This window comes from Lactuca saligna, chromosome 8 (assembly GCF_052625555.1).
Source record: "Lactuca saligna cultivar CGN05327 chromosome 8, ASM5262555v1, whole genome shotgun sequence".
In the NCBI taxonomy this organism is placed as follows: Eukaryota; Viridiplantae; Streptophyta; class Magnoliopsida; order Asterales; family Asteraceae; genus Lactuca; species Lactuca saligna.
The window spans coordinates 113,545,736-113,560,385 of NC_136424.1; the positions used below are offsets into that span (position 1 = coordinate 113,545,736).

The 14,650-nt window shown below is 29.9% G+C and overlaps 1 protein-coding gene across 1 annotated transcript; it reads right to left on the reverse strand.

Annotated features, from left to right (window-relative positions):
* Positions 1 to 4,691: 4,691 nt before the first annotated feature.
* On the reverse strand, positions 4,692 to 13,508 carry LOC145013130 (UDP-N-acetylglucosamine transporter UGNT1-like). Its single transcript, XM_078971935.1, has 11 exons — positions 13,265 to 13,508; positions 11,403 to 11,479; positions 10,868 to 11,032; positions 10,656 to 10,789; positions 6,128 to 6,258; positions 6,012 to 6,056; positions 5,627 to 5,724; positions 5,432 to 5,539; positions 5,282 to 5,338; positions 5,095 to 5,198; positions 4,692 to 4,901 (listed from the first exon to the last, which is right to left on the reverse strand). The coding sequence occupies exons 1-10, from the start codon at positions 13,389 to 13,391 to the stop codon at positions 5,124 to 5,126; spliced, it is 1,017 nt and encodes a 338-aa protein (XP_078828061.1). The 5' UTR covers positions 13,392 to 13,508; the 3' UTR covers positions 4,692 to 4,901; positions 5,095 to 5,123.
* Between the last annotated feature and the right edge of the window lie 1,142 nt (positions 13,509 to 14,650).

A 14,650-nucleotide genomic window follows, 5' to 3' on the forward strand; every position in this document is an offset into this window, starting at 1 on the left:
TAGATCTATACACACAATGCCCGCTCTCCCTCCAGGAGACTCTGGTTACCAACATGACAACGGTGGAATCCGCGTCATGTAGAAGTAAATCTCATACTCTAATTGTTATGTTGGTGTATGTTCCTTCTGTTTACTTGTAAATGTATATGTATATGTTCTCTTGTTTGTACTTGTATATGTATATGTTCTTGTTTATTCCTCATAAGAGTAAGTTATGTTTGTTACTCATCCTAGTAAGTTTTGACTCATGTATGAACTGACTCTTTGTATGTTTCCTTGTACTAGAAGTAATGAGTAGTATCTTTCTAAATTATACCTATTATAGTTTACTAGTAGAATTGTTGTATAACTGAATGTATTGAACTGAGATAAAAGCTTTTATGTCTTATACATATATACATAATATATAACTAAGGATAAAACAACACTCAGACAAACAAGAGGAAACTCTAAGTCCACAACCAAACAAGGAACAGGAAACAAAGTGTGTTATCAGTCCTAAGTCCTTCAAACCTTACTTATATAACTATATATGCATTAGACATGGTTTTGATAATATATATATATATATATATATATATATATATATATATATATATATATGTTTAAAAAGAAGTTTTGTAAAACCTTTTGAAGAGTTTAATAACAAATATTGATGACTTAATGTCACTTTATAAAACGATTTAAAAGTAGTTTGGCATATAAGAGTAAGTTTGATAAAGAGTGTAACATGTAAAAGAGTTTGATAAGCCTTTTGAAGTAGTTTGTTTGATAAAACAGTTGAAAGTATAGTAAATCCATTTGTTTGATAGTTATTAATCAGATGGGATTGATATAATAACTATAATGTTTCAACTTGTATCCCCCCCCCCTAATAAAATCATTTAAAAGGTAGATTAAGGGGGTATGAACTCACCTATAGTGAGTAACTCAAATGAAAGATCGATATAGAATTGTTGGGTGTCAATTGGAGTCTTGAGCACAAACGAATCCTATTTAACATATAATTACACTTGTATGAATACATCCAATGTATATAACCACTAATGGTGATAGGGACATAAAAACACTTAGAATTAAGTGTTACCAACACATATGGTTGCACATAAGGGGTGTATGGCCCTATATTGGAGTGTAAGGCCACAACATCATGGTTTTTGTGTGTGTGCGGCCAGAGTGTGTGGCCAAGTGTGTGTGCGGCCGCACACTCACTATGAAGTGTGTCAAAAATGTGTTTCCAAGCCTTATGGATGTTCTAGGGAAGGTGTTTTGACCATTGATTAGCCGGAATGGAAGTTTGATGCTAATTTGGGCCTTTAAAAGGGTGTGTACCGCTACACTTGGTGTGTGCGACCGTACACGCTTGAAGATCATATGAAATCGCATTTTTCATGCATAAACTCAAGGGTTCTTAGCTTATATCAAGCTATTGCAAGTGTATACCCGATTTAGGGGTTTAAAAGTGTAGTTAAAGTCCAAAAAGGTAGTGTGTGTTCTTGGTGTTCTTGAAGATTTAACACCAAATGGGTGTTTTCATTGATCAAATCAAAGGGAAGGGCTAGTTAAGGCCTTGTATTAACAAATCAAGGAAGCAACACTTACTTGATTTGAAGATTTGAAGAGAAATATAGATGATACTTGAGAGAAAACAAGTTCTAGTCTTAAAGAAGGTTGAAAAGTGTTCAAAATGACTAAGTATCATATATATAGGGGGAGTGTGCGGTTGGGTGTGCGGCTGAGATGGGTGTGCGGCCGCACATACCTTGTGTTGGTGTGTTTGGCTCATTTGCATGGTGTTACACTCACAAATACTCATCCCAAGACCCATACCTAGATTATACTAGGCTTAGAACACTCAAATAGACCATAAACCGCTTTAAAAGATTACAAAACGAGGCTAACTTTGATAGATTTAAATGTTTGTACAAGCGAGAAATTTCGGGTTGTCACATTGAGTACTTAACTCAAATAAGCACTAAATGAGACAACTCAAGAGAGCTCATAATCTTGTAACAATCTTCAAAAAACAACAACAAAAGGAAGAGTAGATAGGATTCGGCCATATACAGAAAAGAGGAGATTTCACTAGAAAAACTCATGCAAAACACTTTCTTATATACCCATGCAAAAGCGAAAGAAACCCTATATTATAATCTAAAGTAATGACCTTACTTTAGTAGCATGGGGAACAAGGGAGGGAGGTTGACAAGCAACCTCCCACACCTTTTTAACTTCCGGTCGTGCTTCTTTAAAGAAGAAGAATAGTTTAATTTTTATAAACTCAAAGTTTATAAAATATAAACTTTGTCTTTAGGTAAAAGACAAAAAGATTCAACTAGTCCAAAAGGTTGTGCATGCCTTATCCAAAAGGTTGTGCATGACTTATTAATTCATACCATATGAAATAATAACTAGTTATACTCTCTTATAATTATTATTTTCACAAAATAATAATCGTTCCCTAATTAAAAATATGAATTGATATTATTTATTGATAATCATAATAATAATAAATATACAAAATAATTTGATAAATGTGTGACCCTATAGGATCATATATTATTAGCAATATCACTCCATTATGATTCTTATACATATAGATTCGACAAATACAATGCACTCTAAATATCTTTTGGAAATGAAGGAATGTATGCTTGGTTTGTTTTAAACACGAAATTTTATACCTTTCATTTTTGGGACGTTACATGTGGGTTGACAGATAGATCATAAATTTGACGTTTAATATATACTTTAAACACAAGATCAAGCTTACATCCATATTAGAACATGAAATTCGGACTTGAAGATCTAGGGTCTTAGAAAACCAAACAAATCATATCTAAACTCATAACGCTCCAAACTATTTCTAAGTTTGAGCTTGGAGGTTAAGAAATGGAAACACAACATTAAACTCATATGAACAACATAAATAGAGTATGGATTTTGGATTTGTATAAACACACAAACCCCAATAGAAATTTTCAAAAAAATGGAAAGAAAACTACATCTAGATGCAAGATCTTGAAAGGATTTCACCAAGGTATCATCTTGCATCTTCAAGCATTAAAACCCCATGGATTTGGTGAGGAAATTCGATTATGAAGGTGGAATGGAAGCTGGAGTTGATTGGAGAAGAGAATGGATAGAAATAACAAGAAAAAGGGATGATAAAAAGGTAATAAGAATCATCTTTGTGTCGATGCAGCGCGTCCATCCAAGTTTAGTGAACGTATCAATTTCGATCCCTCCTCCTAAAATCCTTTTAGAAATGGTCCCCAAACTAGCCTAAAACATATGTTAGCACATTGATCCTTCATCGTTATAACTTATGCAAAATTGGTCCAAGATACTAATTTAATCAACTCACAATTCAAAAACAAGTTTCCCTAACTTGGCATAATTAGTCCCCTAGTACTAATGTCTTATTTTAACGTCAAATTTCTATCATATTTAAATTTAAACCAGTGAGAATGTTTATTATTGTTATTGAATTATTGCTCTAAAATATTTATTTTCATTTATTTATCTATTTATTTCACTTCATTTTATCTTTTTTTAAATTTTTTTTAAAAAAATCTTTACTTTTACCCAAAAAAATCCAAAACTTCTGACCTCAAAAACGAGAAGTTACGGTCGACCAAACCTAGGACAAGCTAGGCCACGACCCAGGGTAGCAAATCTTAACGAAGCATCAATTTTTTAAGATCTGTCATGGGTATTATATCATTTGGGCCACAATTGATCCGCTAGCATGTCTAGTCCACATCAAAAGGGGCAGTCAAAAGCACTTAATGTTGAGACCTAATTAGTCGCCAAATGAAAACTCATTTCACATGCATCTGACTTCTTGATCTAATCACCAGCCATGCCTAATAATTGAAGATGAACCCATATTTACTCGAAGCATAGATATTTGAATAATGCTTTAGATTTGAGATGAACAACATGTCGCAGATGACGTGACGAACCTATATACCGGAAAAGAGCCAATATGGATTAGGGGAGACCAACAACGGCAGTTTAAGAAATTGATTTTAGATATTTTTAAATTAAAATTGAAAGAGTTGTATAATAGTCAACTGATAAAAATAAGTTTTTAAGTAATTATAAAATGTTTAGAGTTTTAAAAATAAAGATTTAGGCAAATATAATATTCTAAGAGTTTATGAATAATAAATATAATATTTAAAAATTAAACTACAATATAATATTTTGCTGTTTAAAAATATATAAGAAATTCTCCTTTTGACTCAAAAAGTGTCACTTTTAACAATTTTGCTATGTTTTAAATATATTTGCTTCCTAAATATAACTAAAGTCCAAATTCTCTTTTTTAATTATGAAATATCTTCATGCATATGTAACTTTATTACCAAAAGGAAAATGCAACATAATTTGCTAGTAATTAATCATCAATATAATTCTTTTTCGCAAAAATTTATTCAAAAAACCAAAAAATTAAGCTTTAAAATTTTCTTAAAATATAATGACAAACACATGTTAATATTATCCTTGTTTTAATTATCTTTAATCTATTTAACTTCATATTCTTATTTGCTCACAACACAAAATTTCTTACCAAAAGAAAATGATTTCATGCTTGAAGTTTTGAGTGTCAAGTTTATAGACAAAGGACATATGATCATGTATAGTTTATAAGATAATGATAATAGTTATGAATAAGTGTTGAATGAAGAGAAATTATAAAGAGTTAAATCATGTCAAACAGCTAAGAGGAAAATTAAGTAACTAATATTTGTTGGATAAAAAACAATCATTCATGATGAAAAAGGTATCTAAACAAATGAGTTGATAAGAGGCAAACTAACAAGAAACAAGATATATTTGCACTTGGCTTTTGATCCAACAAAATTGTCTATCATGTGAAGCTACAAATGAACCTGTTTCAAACAAAAGCAACTTTAATTAGTTAACATATTGTCATCAAATTTTTACATATAAATTCCACTTTCATAGAATATACGTTGATTTGGGTTGTTAACGATGATCCAAAATCATCTAAAAAGTCGTAACTTACTATTCTTTAACACAAATCTACCAAAAATAATGTATAAGAAATATGAATAAGATTACCTTTTACGCATAATTATCCTTCTATGGGGTTACAACCCTTTGATTTTGCAAAATGCATAGGTACAAGATCCAAGAAACCCGAGAGATTGGCCAACCACATTCAACTAATTAAATACAACAAAAAACATAAAATAGATCAATTGTAAGCTTCTTTTGCTTTTAAATTTGATAAAGTGTGGTTATATACCAAATCAAATGGAAGACCGCCAAAGAGAAGCCACCCGAGTCCGATTGTGAAAAGATCCTACAAAATTTCATTGTTTGTATCAAATACAACACTAAATTATTAACCTAAACTCTAAAATAGATAGTATGTAATTAATATTCTACTATGCACCTTTAAGTTTCCACATATTGTTTGTGTAACAGCTGAGTTTAAAGTCGTGTTCAAGAAAACCGCATAATTCAACAAGAAAGCCATGACACATGAGAAAAGCATGACAACCTATATAATAACACTTGAAGACTAAATAAAATTTAAATAATCATATGGAATTACATACATTGTAAATTTAACTTTAAAAACTCACACCTGAAATCCAGGAGATGACAAGTAAGAGAAGTTTGCGGTGAGTTGAAGATCACCGCAAGCCCATGTCCACAGTAACAAGATGGGAGTACATATTAACCCTGTAAAATGATAAAAACCTCAATATGTGTTAAAGGATACTAATTCCATGTCTAACATGACCATTTATAATATTCTTAAAGAGTAACAAAGGTGATGTCCAACATTCCATCCTTGAACATGTAATCTCACATCATTTTACTATTGGAGAAAACATACAAAGATGAAAATTTTGTTTTTGATAAAAAAAATACACACATAGAAGAATTTCCATGTTGACTTAAAGTAGTTTATAATTCTAAAGTCAAAATATATCGGGTTCTTTTTCTTAGAGTCAGAAGGGTCTTACCATTGCACCACATAAGGCCGAAGCTATTGAGGCCGCTAGATTTTCCTGATAAAAGCAAGAATTCATGTTACAAAAGTATCCAAGAACGAGGTGTCGATGTGAAAATATAGTAGTACCTATTCGAGCTATTGAAGCTAGATATATTGCAGTACAAATGTTCGCAGAAAAAACAATGGTGTAGGCATAGGAATCAAATGATAAATCTCGAGCTCCAGCTACGAAGGCACCGAGTATGATTATTCCTACACTGAAATCAAGTGATTAGATCAAAAACCTACACCATGAAACCGATCTTTAGATTCTTACAACTCTCTCTCACTCTCTCTCTCTCTCTCTCTTATATATATATATATATATATATATATATATATATATATATATATATATATATATATATATATATATGAACACATGGTATAAATAACACAATTTGTTTATCATCAGATATAGTTATAAGGACCATTTAGCTGATTTTGGTCAACCTCGACACAAAACCGAATAAAATGTCTGGTCACGATCGTATAAAGCCTGGCAATCCGACCATTTAATTCTTTTCAAAACCAAATAGGTTAGAAAGCTATTTTGTAGCCTTTTTGTCATTTAGTGAATTATTTTTTACAATTTAGTTTTTAAATTTTCTTAAAATAATTGCTTAAAAATAAGTTATAACCATTTATGGTGTCTCAATTACACCAACTCTATATTTTTATAACTAGACTTGAGATTGGTTATGAATATTGGTCTAGGGCTCAGGATTAAAGGATCGTTTAGACGTGGTTTTGTGAACTTCTAGAGGTGGGCATAATAACCGGTAAAGCGATTTTGGCTCTAGCCTCGCTAGAAACTAGTTTAAAAAATGAGTTATAAAAACATGGTATTAATTAGCCAAATTTGTCTTTAAAGCTCATAAAAATAAACAGATTATCTCCCAATATAGAGATTAGCATTTGGACCGGGGAACCGGCCAGAATCAGTACCGGAACCGGAACCGGATAGAACCGATCGAGACGGGACCGGGACGATATTCTTGTGGATTTTTGGAACCGGGAAGCGATAGGAACCGGAACTTGTAGAACCGACAAAAACCAGAATCGTATGTTGTTATTCTCGATGACTGGTTCCAACATTGAATACACGATGAGAACCAGTAGGAACCGGAACCGGTAGAACCGGCGGTCCGGTTCGGTTCCAATTTTCCACCAAGTTCGATTCTTAGGCCGGTTCCGATGCTCATCCTTATCCCAATGTTTAAGAAAAACATTATGTTATTTTTTGTATATGTTAAAACCATTATATTTTATGTGTTTGATTAAATATTTACATCATGATAACACACGGAAATTATATAGTCTAACATGGAGCCAAAACAATTACATGATATTTTTTGATATTTTTAATGTCTAGAAATTGTAATTGTTATTCTAAAAAGGTATTATTATTTTTTGAGAAATTTTAATATTATTAATTTCCAAAAGCTTTAATTACTATTCCTCATAACCTTTTATAATCTAAATCGATGTACTCGTGTATTTATTTCTGTCTCAGGTAGGTTCGGTAGGTTATGTAACTCGTTTTCTTTTATTGTCTTATGTGAATCAATGATTTAATAAAAATAAGAAAATATAATGATTTTAATAGACAGAAAATAACAGTAAAGGATAATATGTTGATTTTTTTATATATTTTCCCTTCTAAAATAAGAAAATCTGCAGATAAGTCTTAATATTATACTCTAATTTATGAATAAGTCTCAAACTAAAATTTGTTATGAAAGAACATGAATTAGTGGTAAAATGAGGATTTGACATTTTTTTTTCCCGGTTTCATTGTTGGTCTTATTCCATTAAAGTTATATTCTTTTACCCTAATTTATGAATAAGTCTCAAAATAAAATGAAGTGATCATTTGGACCTTTTCTCCCTGTAATATATTTTATCAGTTTCATTGTTGACCTAAACGCTTAATCAATAAACGAGCTGATAAGATTTATATGTTGGTTATTTAATGTTATATTTACCATAAAACTTGATATCTTGTTGCATTGTATATTTTTTGAAATGTAAAATGTAAGGATGAGCATGGATCGGTTGAGGTCATTTTTTGGCTAAAACCAAACTAAACCGTAGAAAGTCGGTTTTTCGGTTTTTAAACCCATATAGGTTCAGTTTTTGCATGGTTCAGTTTTTCAGTTTTTCGGGTTGGGTTATGGGTTTTCGGTTTTAAACTGTATGTTTATAAGCTTCTGTTTGTTTTCTTGTTTTTGGGTTCAAACCTAGTGAAAGTACGTTGTGATAAATAGTATTGTATCTACTTTAAATATACTAAAATAAAGAGTACGGATTCTAGTATTCTAAAAGCATAAAAGTGTTCAAAAGATCAAAGTTTAATACCATTAACAATTTGTTGAAAATAAACATAAATTACTAAAAGAAAAAAGTCTAAAGTCCAAAACTATAAGTTTAAAACATAATAAATAATATATATGTGGGTCGGTTAGGTTTTTATGGGCGGTTTTATACGTTAAAACCGAATCAAAGCGTTTTCGGTTTTTGTAAAATTCAAACCTGAATCGTCGGTTATTGCTTTAGTTTTGGTTTTTTGGTTTCGGTTATGTTGGTTTTTTTCGGTTTTTTTGTTTTCGGTTCGGTTTTTGCTCATTCCTAGTAAAATATATCCAATGAATACTATAATAATTACATAAATTAGCAGCAACTTCATAATTTTTGAAGTTTATAAAAAATTTCAAATTGTTTATCTAATCTTATGTAACTCAACATATCTATCTCATCAACTCATTTTCCGCCTTTTTTTTCTTCGAAAACACACATTTTATCAGATTCATTGTTGACCTGGACACATAAGGAGTTGATGAGACGAATATCAATTTTTACGGTAAATGTAACATTATATAATCTATCGTATCCATCTCATTAGATCATTTAATAACTAGGGGTACATGTTAGCAATGAAACCGATAAAATGTAGTATGTTACATGGAGAAACGGGCCAAATCATCACTTAATTTTAGTTTGAAACGTTTTCGGAAATTATGGTAAAATAATAAAACTTTAATGGAACCATGTCAACAATGAAGCCTATGAACGGGAAAAAAGGTTCAAATTGTTATTTTTACCGGTAAATCATATTTTTTCATAAAAAATATATTGGAACTTATTTGTAAATGATAATAAAATATTAAGATTTTTCTGGAGATTTCACTTCAAAATAACTATAAATTTTAAGAATTTTACCAAATTGAAAACCAATTATAATGGACCTACTGAACAAATCTTTAACCATGACATGGTTGTTTAAAGACCCATGACCAATTCTTGAGCATTCCTAATTCTATCATGCATGGGATAATGACTTAAAAGGATAATATATTTTTTGATTTTTACACATTTGATCACTGAGTTTTTTTTGGTCCATATTTCTCCCCTTCAACTTATTTAATTATGTACATTCAGTTTTTATGACTTCAGATAAGCTGAAAAAAATGAATTAATAGGATAATATATTTTTCAAGTTGTACACATTTAGTCATTAATATTTTTTTACACATTTAATTGTTAATATTTTTTTACACATTTAATTGTTAATATTTTTTTATTGCAAAATAAGTCTTTGTTGTTTTTGTACACATTCAATACTTATGACCGGTTTCTTTAGGTTTTTCTCACAGCATCCTAAGTGAGACAATCATTAATGTGGTATCCGGGACTATTGATGCTTATGGTCACCGCGACCTCAACTGCTAGGTTGCTTAGGTCTTGTGTTCTTGACGTCATAACTTCTTCATACGATCTCAGATTTTAACGATCTTTATATCTTGTGTTCTAAACGTCATAACTTCTACATACGATCTCATATTTTAATGATATTTATATCCACATTTTCGTATTTAAGTCTACTATAACTTTCGTTTAGATTACTCCCATTAAAAATCAATATATTTTTACTTATGATCTTTATATAAATGCGTTCTTTATGAATGTATATATGCACATTTTTTTTATAAAATCATAACTAAATATATTACTTTTTAACGAGGATAATCTAAACGAAAATTATAATAGACTCAAATACGAATGCATAGATATAAACACCAAACAATCGAGGTCACAATGGTCATAAGCATGAACACCTCAAAACGCCTCATTAATGATTGTCTTATGTAGGATGTCATGAGAAAAACCTAATGAAACCATTCATATGTACTGAATGTGTACAAAAACAACAAAAACTTATTTTGCAACAAAAAATATTAATGACTAAATATACAAAAATATATTAAGGATTAAATGTCTACAAAATAAGAAATATATTACCATATTAAGTCATTTTTTCTAGCTTACCTTGAGTGGCGGTCATAAGGACTGGACGTGTACAGTTAATTAGTTAAAGAAGTTGAATGGACAAATGTGGACAAAAAAACTCAATGACTAAATATGTACAAATCGAAAAGTGTATTACAGTTTTAAGTCATTATCTCTTTTATCATATAAAAGATGTGGGACTCCTTTATTATATTAGCATATGCAAGATTTCGTTAAATTTTTGCACGACACATAAGCCTTTTTTTGGCAACAATGTATTATATATAGACTATGGTTAAACCTGTTTATGTCATGAAAAACTTACCTGCCAATAACATATATAGAATATTTTTGTCGAGCCAAAACATATTCTACGATCATTGTAAATGCAACAGTCGTTCTTCTAAGTGTTGTGTACATGGGCACACTTACACCACGAACAGATTCCATTGAAACCAACTTTCACAAATAAAAGAAAATATATCAGACAACGAAGAAAATAAAACATGTGGTAAAAAGTAGAACATGCAAATATACCATGTAAAGTAAATACGAGATTGCTAGAGGAAGAGTTCTGATCAGTGTATTTGACGGTATGAAAATCCCTGGAATGTTTTTTGTGCTTGGGATTTCACTATCACTTTTGAAAGAAATGATTTTTCTACATCTTAATGCATACAGAAGGATCGAAGAGCATATCATCTACAACAAACATAAAGAAAAATTAGCATGAGTCAACATTGACTTTTTAATAGTCAAAATTGACCGCTCTATAATAATAGGGAAAGAATCTCACGTTGGTTTGTGGTGAACTAAAATAGAAAGAAAATATAGTTAGAGATCTGATTCGTACATAATAGTTTATCTCCACACATAACACTTTATGTTTGAAAAATATTATATTGTATAGCTCTATAAATTGTTAAAATTGATGCCTTTATAATAGTTATGTATTGAGAAAAATTCTTATGTACATGTACGAATCATATGTACATGCATAAAATTTGGATTTGAAAATTACTAATTTTGACCTTTCAAAGTCATAATAGAGGACTAAGTTGATGAGGTGAACCTGGAAAAGAGTAATGACATTGGCACATGGAAATTTATATGATGAGAGAGCGGCTTTATTGAACATGATCAAAAGAACTGCAAAATCAACATAAAAATATGGTCAAAATTAGTCACAATTTTTTTTATAAAAAAAACTAATTTCGTAAGGGAGCAATGAATTACTTGTTTTTTTTTTCCACAAAGTACAATGATTTAAAAAAAAATGGCATAAGGTAAGAAAATTGAATATTTTGTTCACAGAATACCCTTATTTTAATGACAAAAGTCCAACTTACTTATCTTATCTTTTAATAGAACTTGGTTATATATTTATGATATTAATCTTTTAAAAATAATACCAAAATGTAGTAAACTAAAGTGTTTTGTTGTTAATTAAATCAAACGGGTGCCTTTGGGTAAATGACTATTTGTAGATGTATAAGGACATGACTAATAAACTTTTTTAAACTACTGAAAAAGATATAAACAAAAGTTGGTTGTCATTTTTTCTAACTTCATTCGATTCTAATAAAATGGGAAGAAACAAATTAATCCACATTATTATAAACGTAAACTTGTAACTCCATGTTAAATTAATTTTCGAATTGCATTATCAAACTAAAAGTAACACAAAGTTAAATGCTTTTGATATTTTCTATCAACCTTTATGGCATTAAGATATGTGTATCTTTTTGGCAATTAATGCTCCAAACACCCACCTTTGTGTCAAAAAAGATATCTTCGAAGTACATGTAACAGAAAATTCGTACTTAAAAATCAGCTGGTACAATATTGCATGTATCATGGCCACAAACACACATCAGACAAGAATGCCTGTGATTCTCTTTCCTATATTTAATTGAATAATATACTTTAATAAAACAATTTTCACAAAAAAAAAAAAAATATTCCAAATGAAAACAAATGTCAAATTCAAAAACATAATTCTATATTTTTAATAGCACGATCAGATTTCAAACAATTTTGCTGAAAATTTCCATATTTATTAATACATAACATTTTTTTTTCTTTCTGCTAACTTATTTTAATTTTTTTAGATTGTTATAAAAAGTAACTTATAATCTACCCTATAAGCTATCATTTAAAAAAGTTACTTAGATTATTTTTTTTTTTAAAATTAACTTTTTTTCCTAATACACTATTAACTAATTATAAAAACATATTTATCTAAATGTATTAATGTTATTTCTTATCGGCTAGTTTATAAATTAAAGACCTAATTTATAATACCTATTTTAATAAAAAAAATTAATTAATTAATGTATCACATGTATTTTAAGAAAATTGTTTAATTAATTACTGTACTGATGTATCTGAAAGATTTTTCAAATACAACAATAATTGTTTAATCAATTACTGATACCTAATGTATTGGAAAGATTTTTTGGGACATAAATAGTAAGTTACTTACGTAGAAAATTATGAACTACCGGATAATATTCCAAAAGTAAGGGAATTTGCACCAAATGGCAAAACCCAATAATGCTATTGCTCTTTCCACCTAAAAAAAGAGTCCAATATTTAACTATTTTAAACTATCTTATTCTTATTCTCTATACTGAAATATATTTTAAATATTTAATTAACTTATGGTCAAATAGTTTTGGTAAGATATACATCAGATCATACAGTGTTTTAACCATGTCGCACCATGAATGGTTCTTAGAACCTCACGACACACATAAACTGTTACACCATAATCAGTGGGTCCACTTTACAGATCCACTTTCATTCTGTGAATTTCGTGTTTGATAATACGAACACACCGATATCCATCAAATGCATCGTTAATCTTCGTAGATATTCTGAAACGAAAATGGAGTTTGATTCTAGAGAGAGAGAGAAAGAGAGAAAGAGAACCTGCACAAGCCATGTAAGAGACGGCGGCGTATACGCCGGTTCTGGTCATCGGAGAGGAGACATTTCGACGGTCGTCGTCGTTGCCAGATTTGGAAACTGGCAAAGTTTTACGATCCTTGAACTCCATTTTTTCCGATGGTGTTTCCAATATATAAGGGAATTCTGGATTTGTGTTACAGTGTTTGTATGTCTCTCTCTCTCACTCTCTCGCTCGGACTCGCCGGAAGAGAATTAGAGAGATGGAAAGAAGAAGAAGGAGGTGATTAAAAAGTGAGGGTCCGCAAAGATTCTATAATGCACTAACTTTAAGAAATTCCATTTAGGACATAAATTTTGAGATAAGTTCAAACTTAGTCCTTAAACTTTAAAAGATTCGAAAATGTAAACACAACAATGTAAAATTCCATCGATTGTGCTCAACAACTTGAACATTAACAATGTCATAAGTAGGGTTAAAAAGGAAAAGAAAGTTCAACGAATTGTTTCTAAATTGTTCTGTTGAAATTTTTTTATGTTCGTTCATTTAATAAATGAACGAATATAAATACAAATTCTTATTCGTTTAGTTAAAAGAACGAACATCAACAATGATCTCATTCGTTTAATTATGTTCGTGAACTTTCGTTTATGTTAATTCATTTAAGCTTATTTTATATTTATATGTGTTCAATTGTGTTTGATTACATTACGATATTATATGTTTGTTTATCTTTAATTATTTTTGTTTATCTTCATTCGTTTATGTTCGTTTAGTATATTTACGAACATAAACAAAACGAACGTAAATACTGTAATTTATTAAACGAACAAAATGAACAAGAAAACTCATTTTTTTTATCTGTTTGTGTTCGTTCATTTGTAAACGAACAAACATGAAGAAGTCATCATTTGTATTCGTTCGATTCGTTTACAGACATAATCATAAGTTACAAGACTTCTAACTAACATCTCATTCACATAAAAACAAAACACAAACATACCAACTTCTCAAAGATATAAAGGCTTAGATTTTAAATATAAATGATTTTTCATCTAAAAACAAACCACGCATATTTCTGAGGCTGCGACTACTTTTAATAAGAGTTGGGTTGTATGCTTTATTTTATGCTATACCACACGATCTTTCTATGCTATACCACACAATCTTTCTGTCACTTATCTAAGAGTTGGTGGTCTAAATGTTTATTCTGCAAAGTTTATGGACTAAAACTAAATTATGAAAAAATATTCATGCATATTCCCATATTGGCAATTCTATATTGCAAGAAAATGATTGTTGCAATTCCTATTTTTAACAAAAAGAAAAAAAGAGAGCTTAAATCTGCACCGTTAATTTTCTGACAGTCCAGATTTATTCTTTTGTGTGTAACTTTTTTCTCTTAGTAT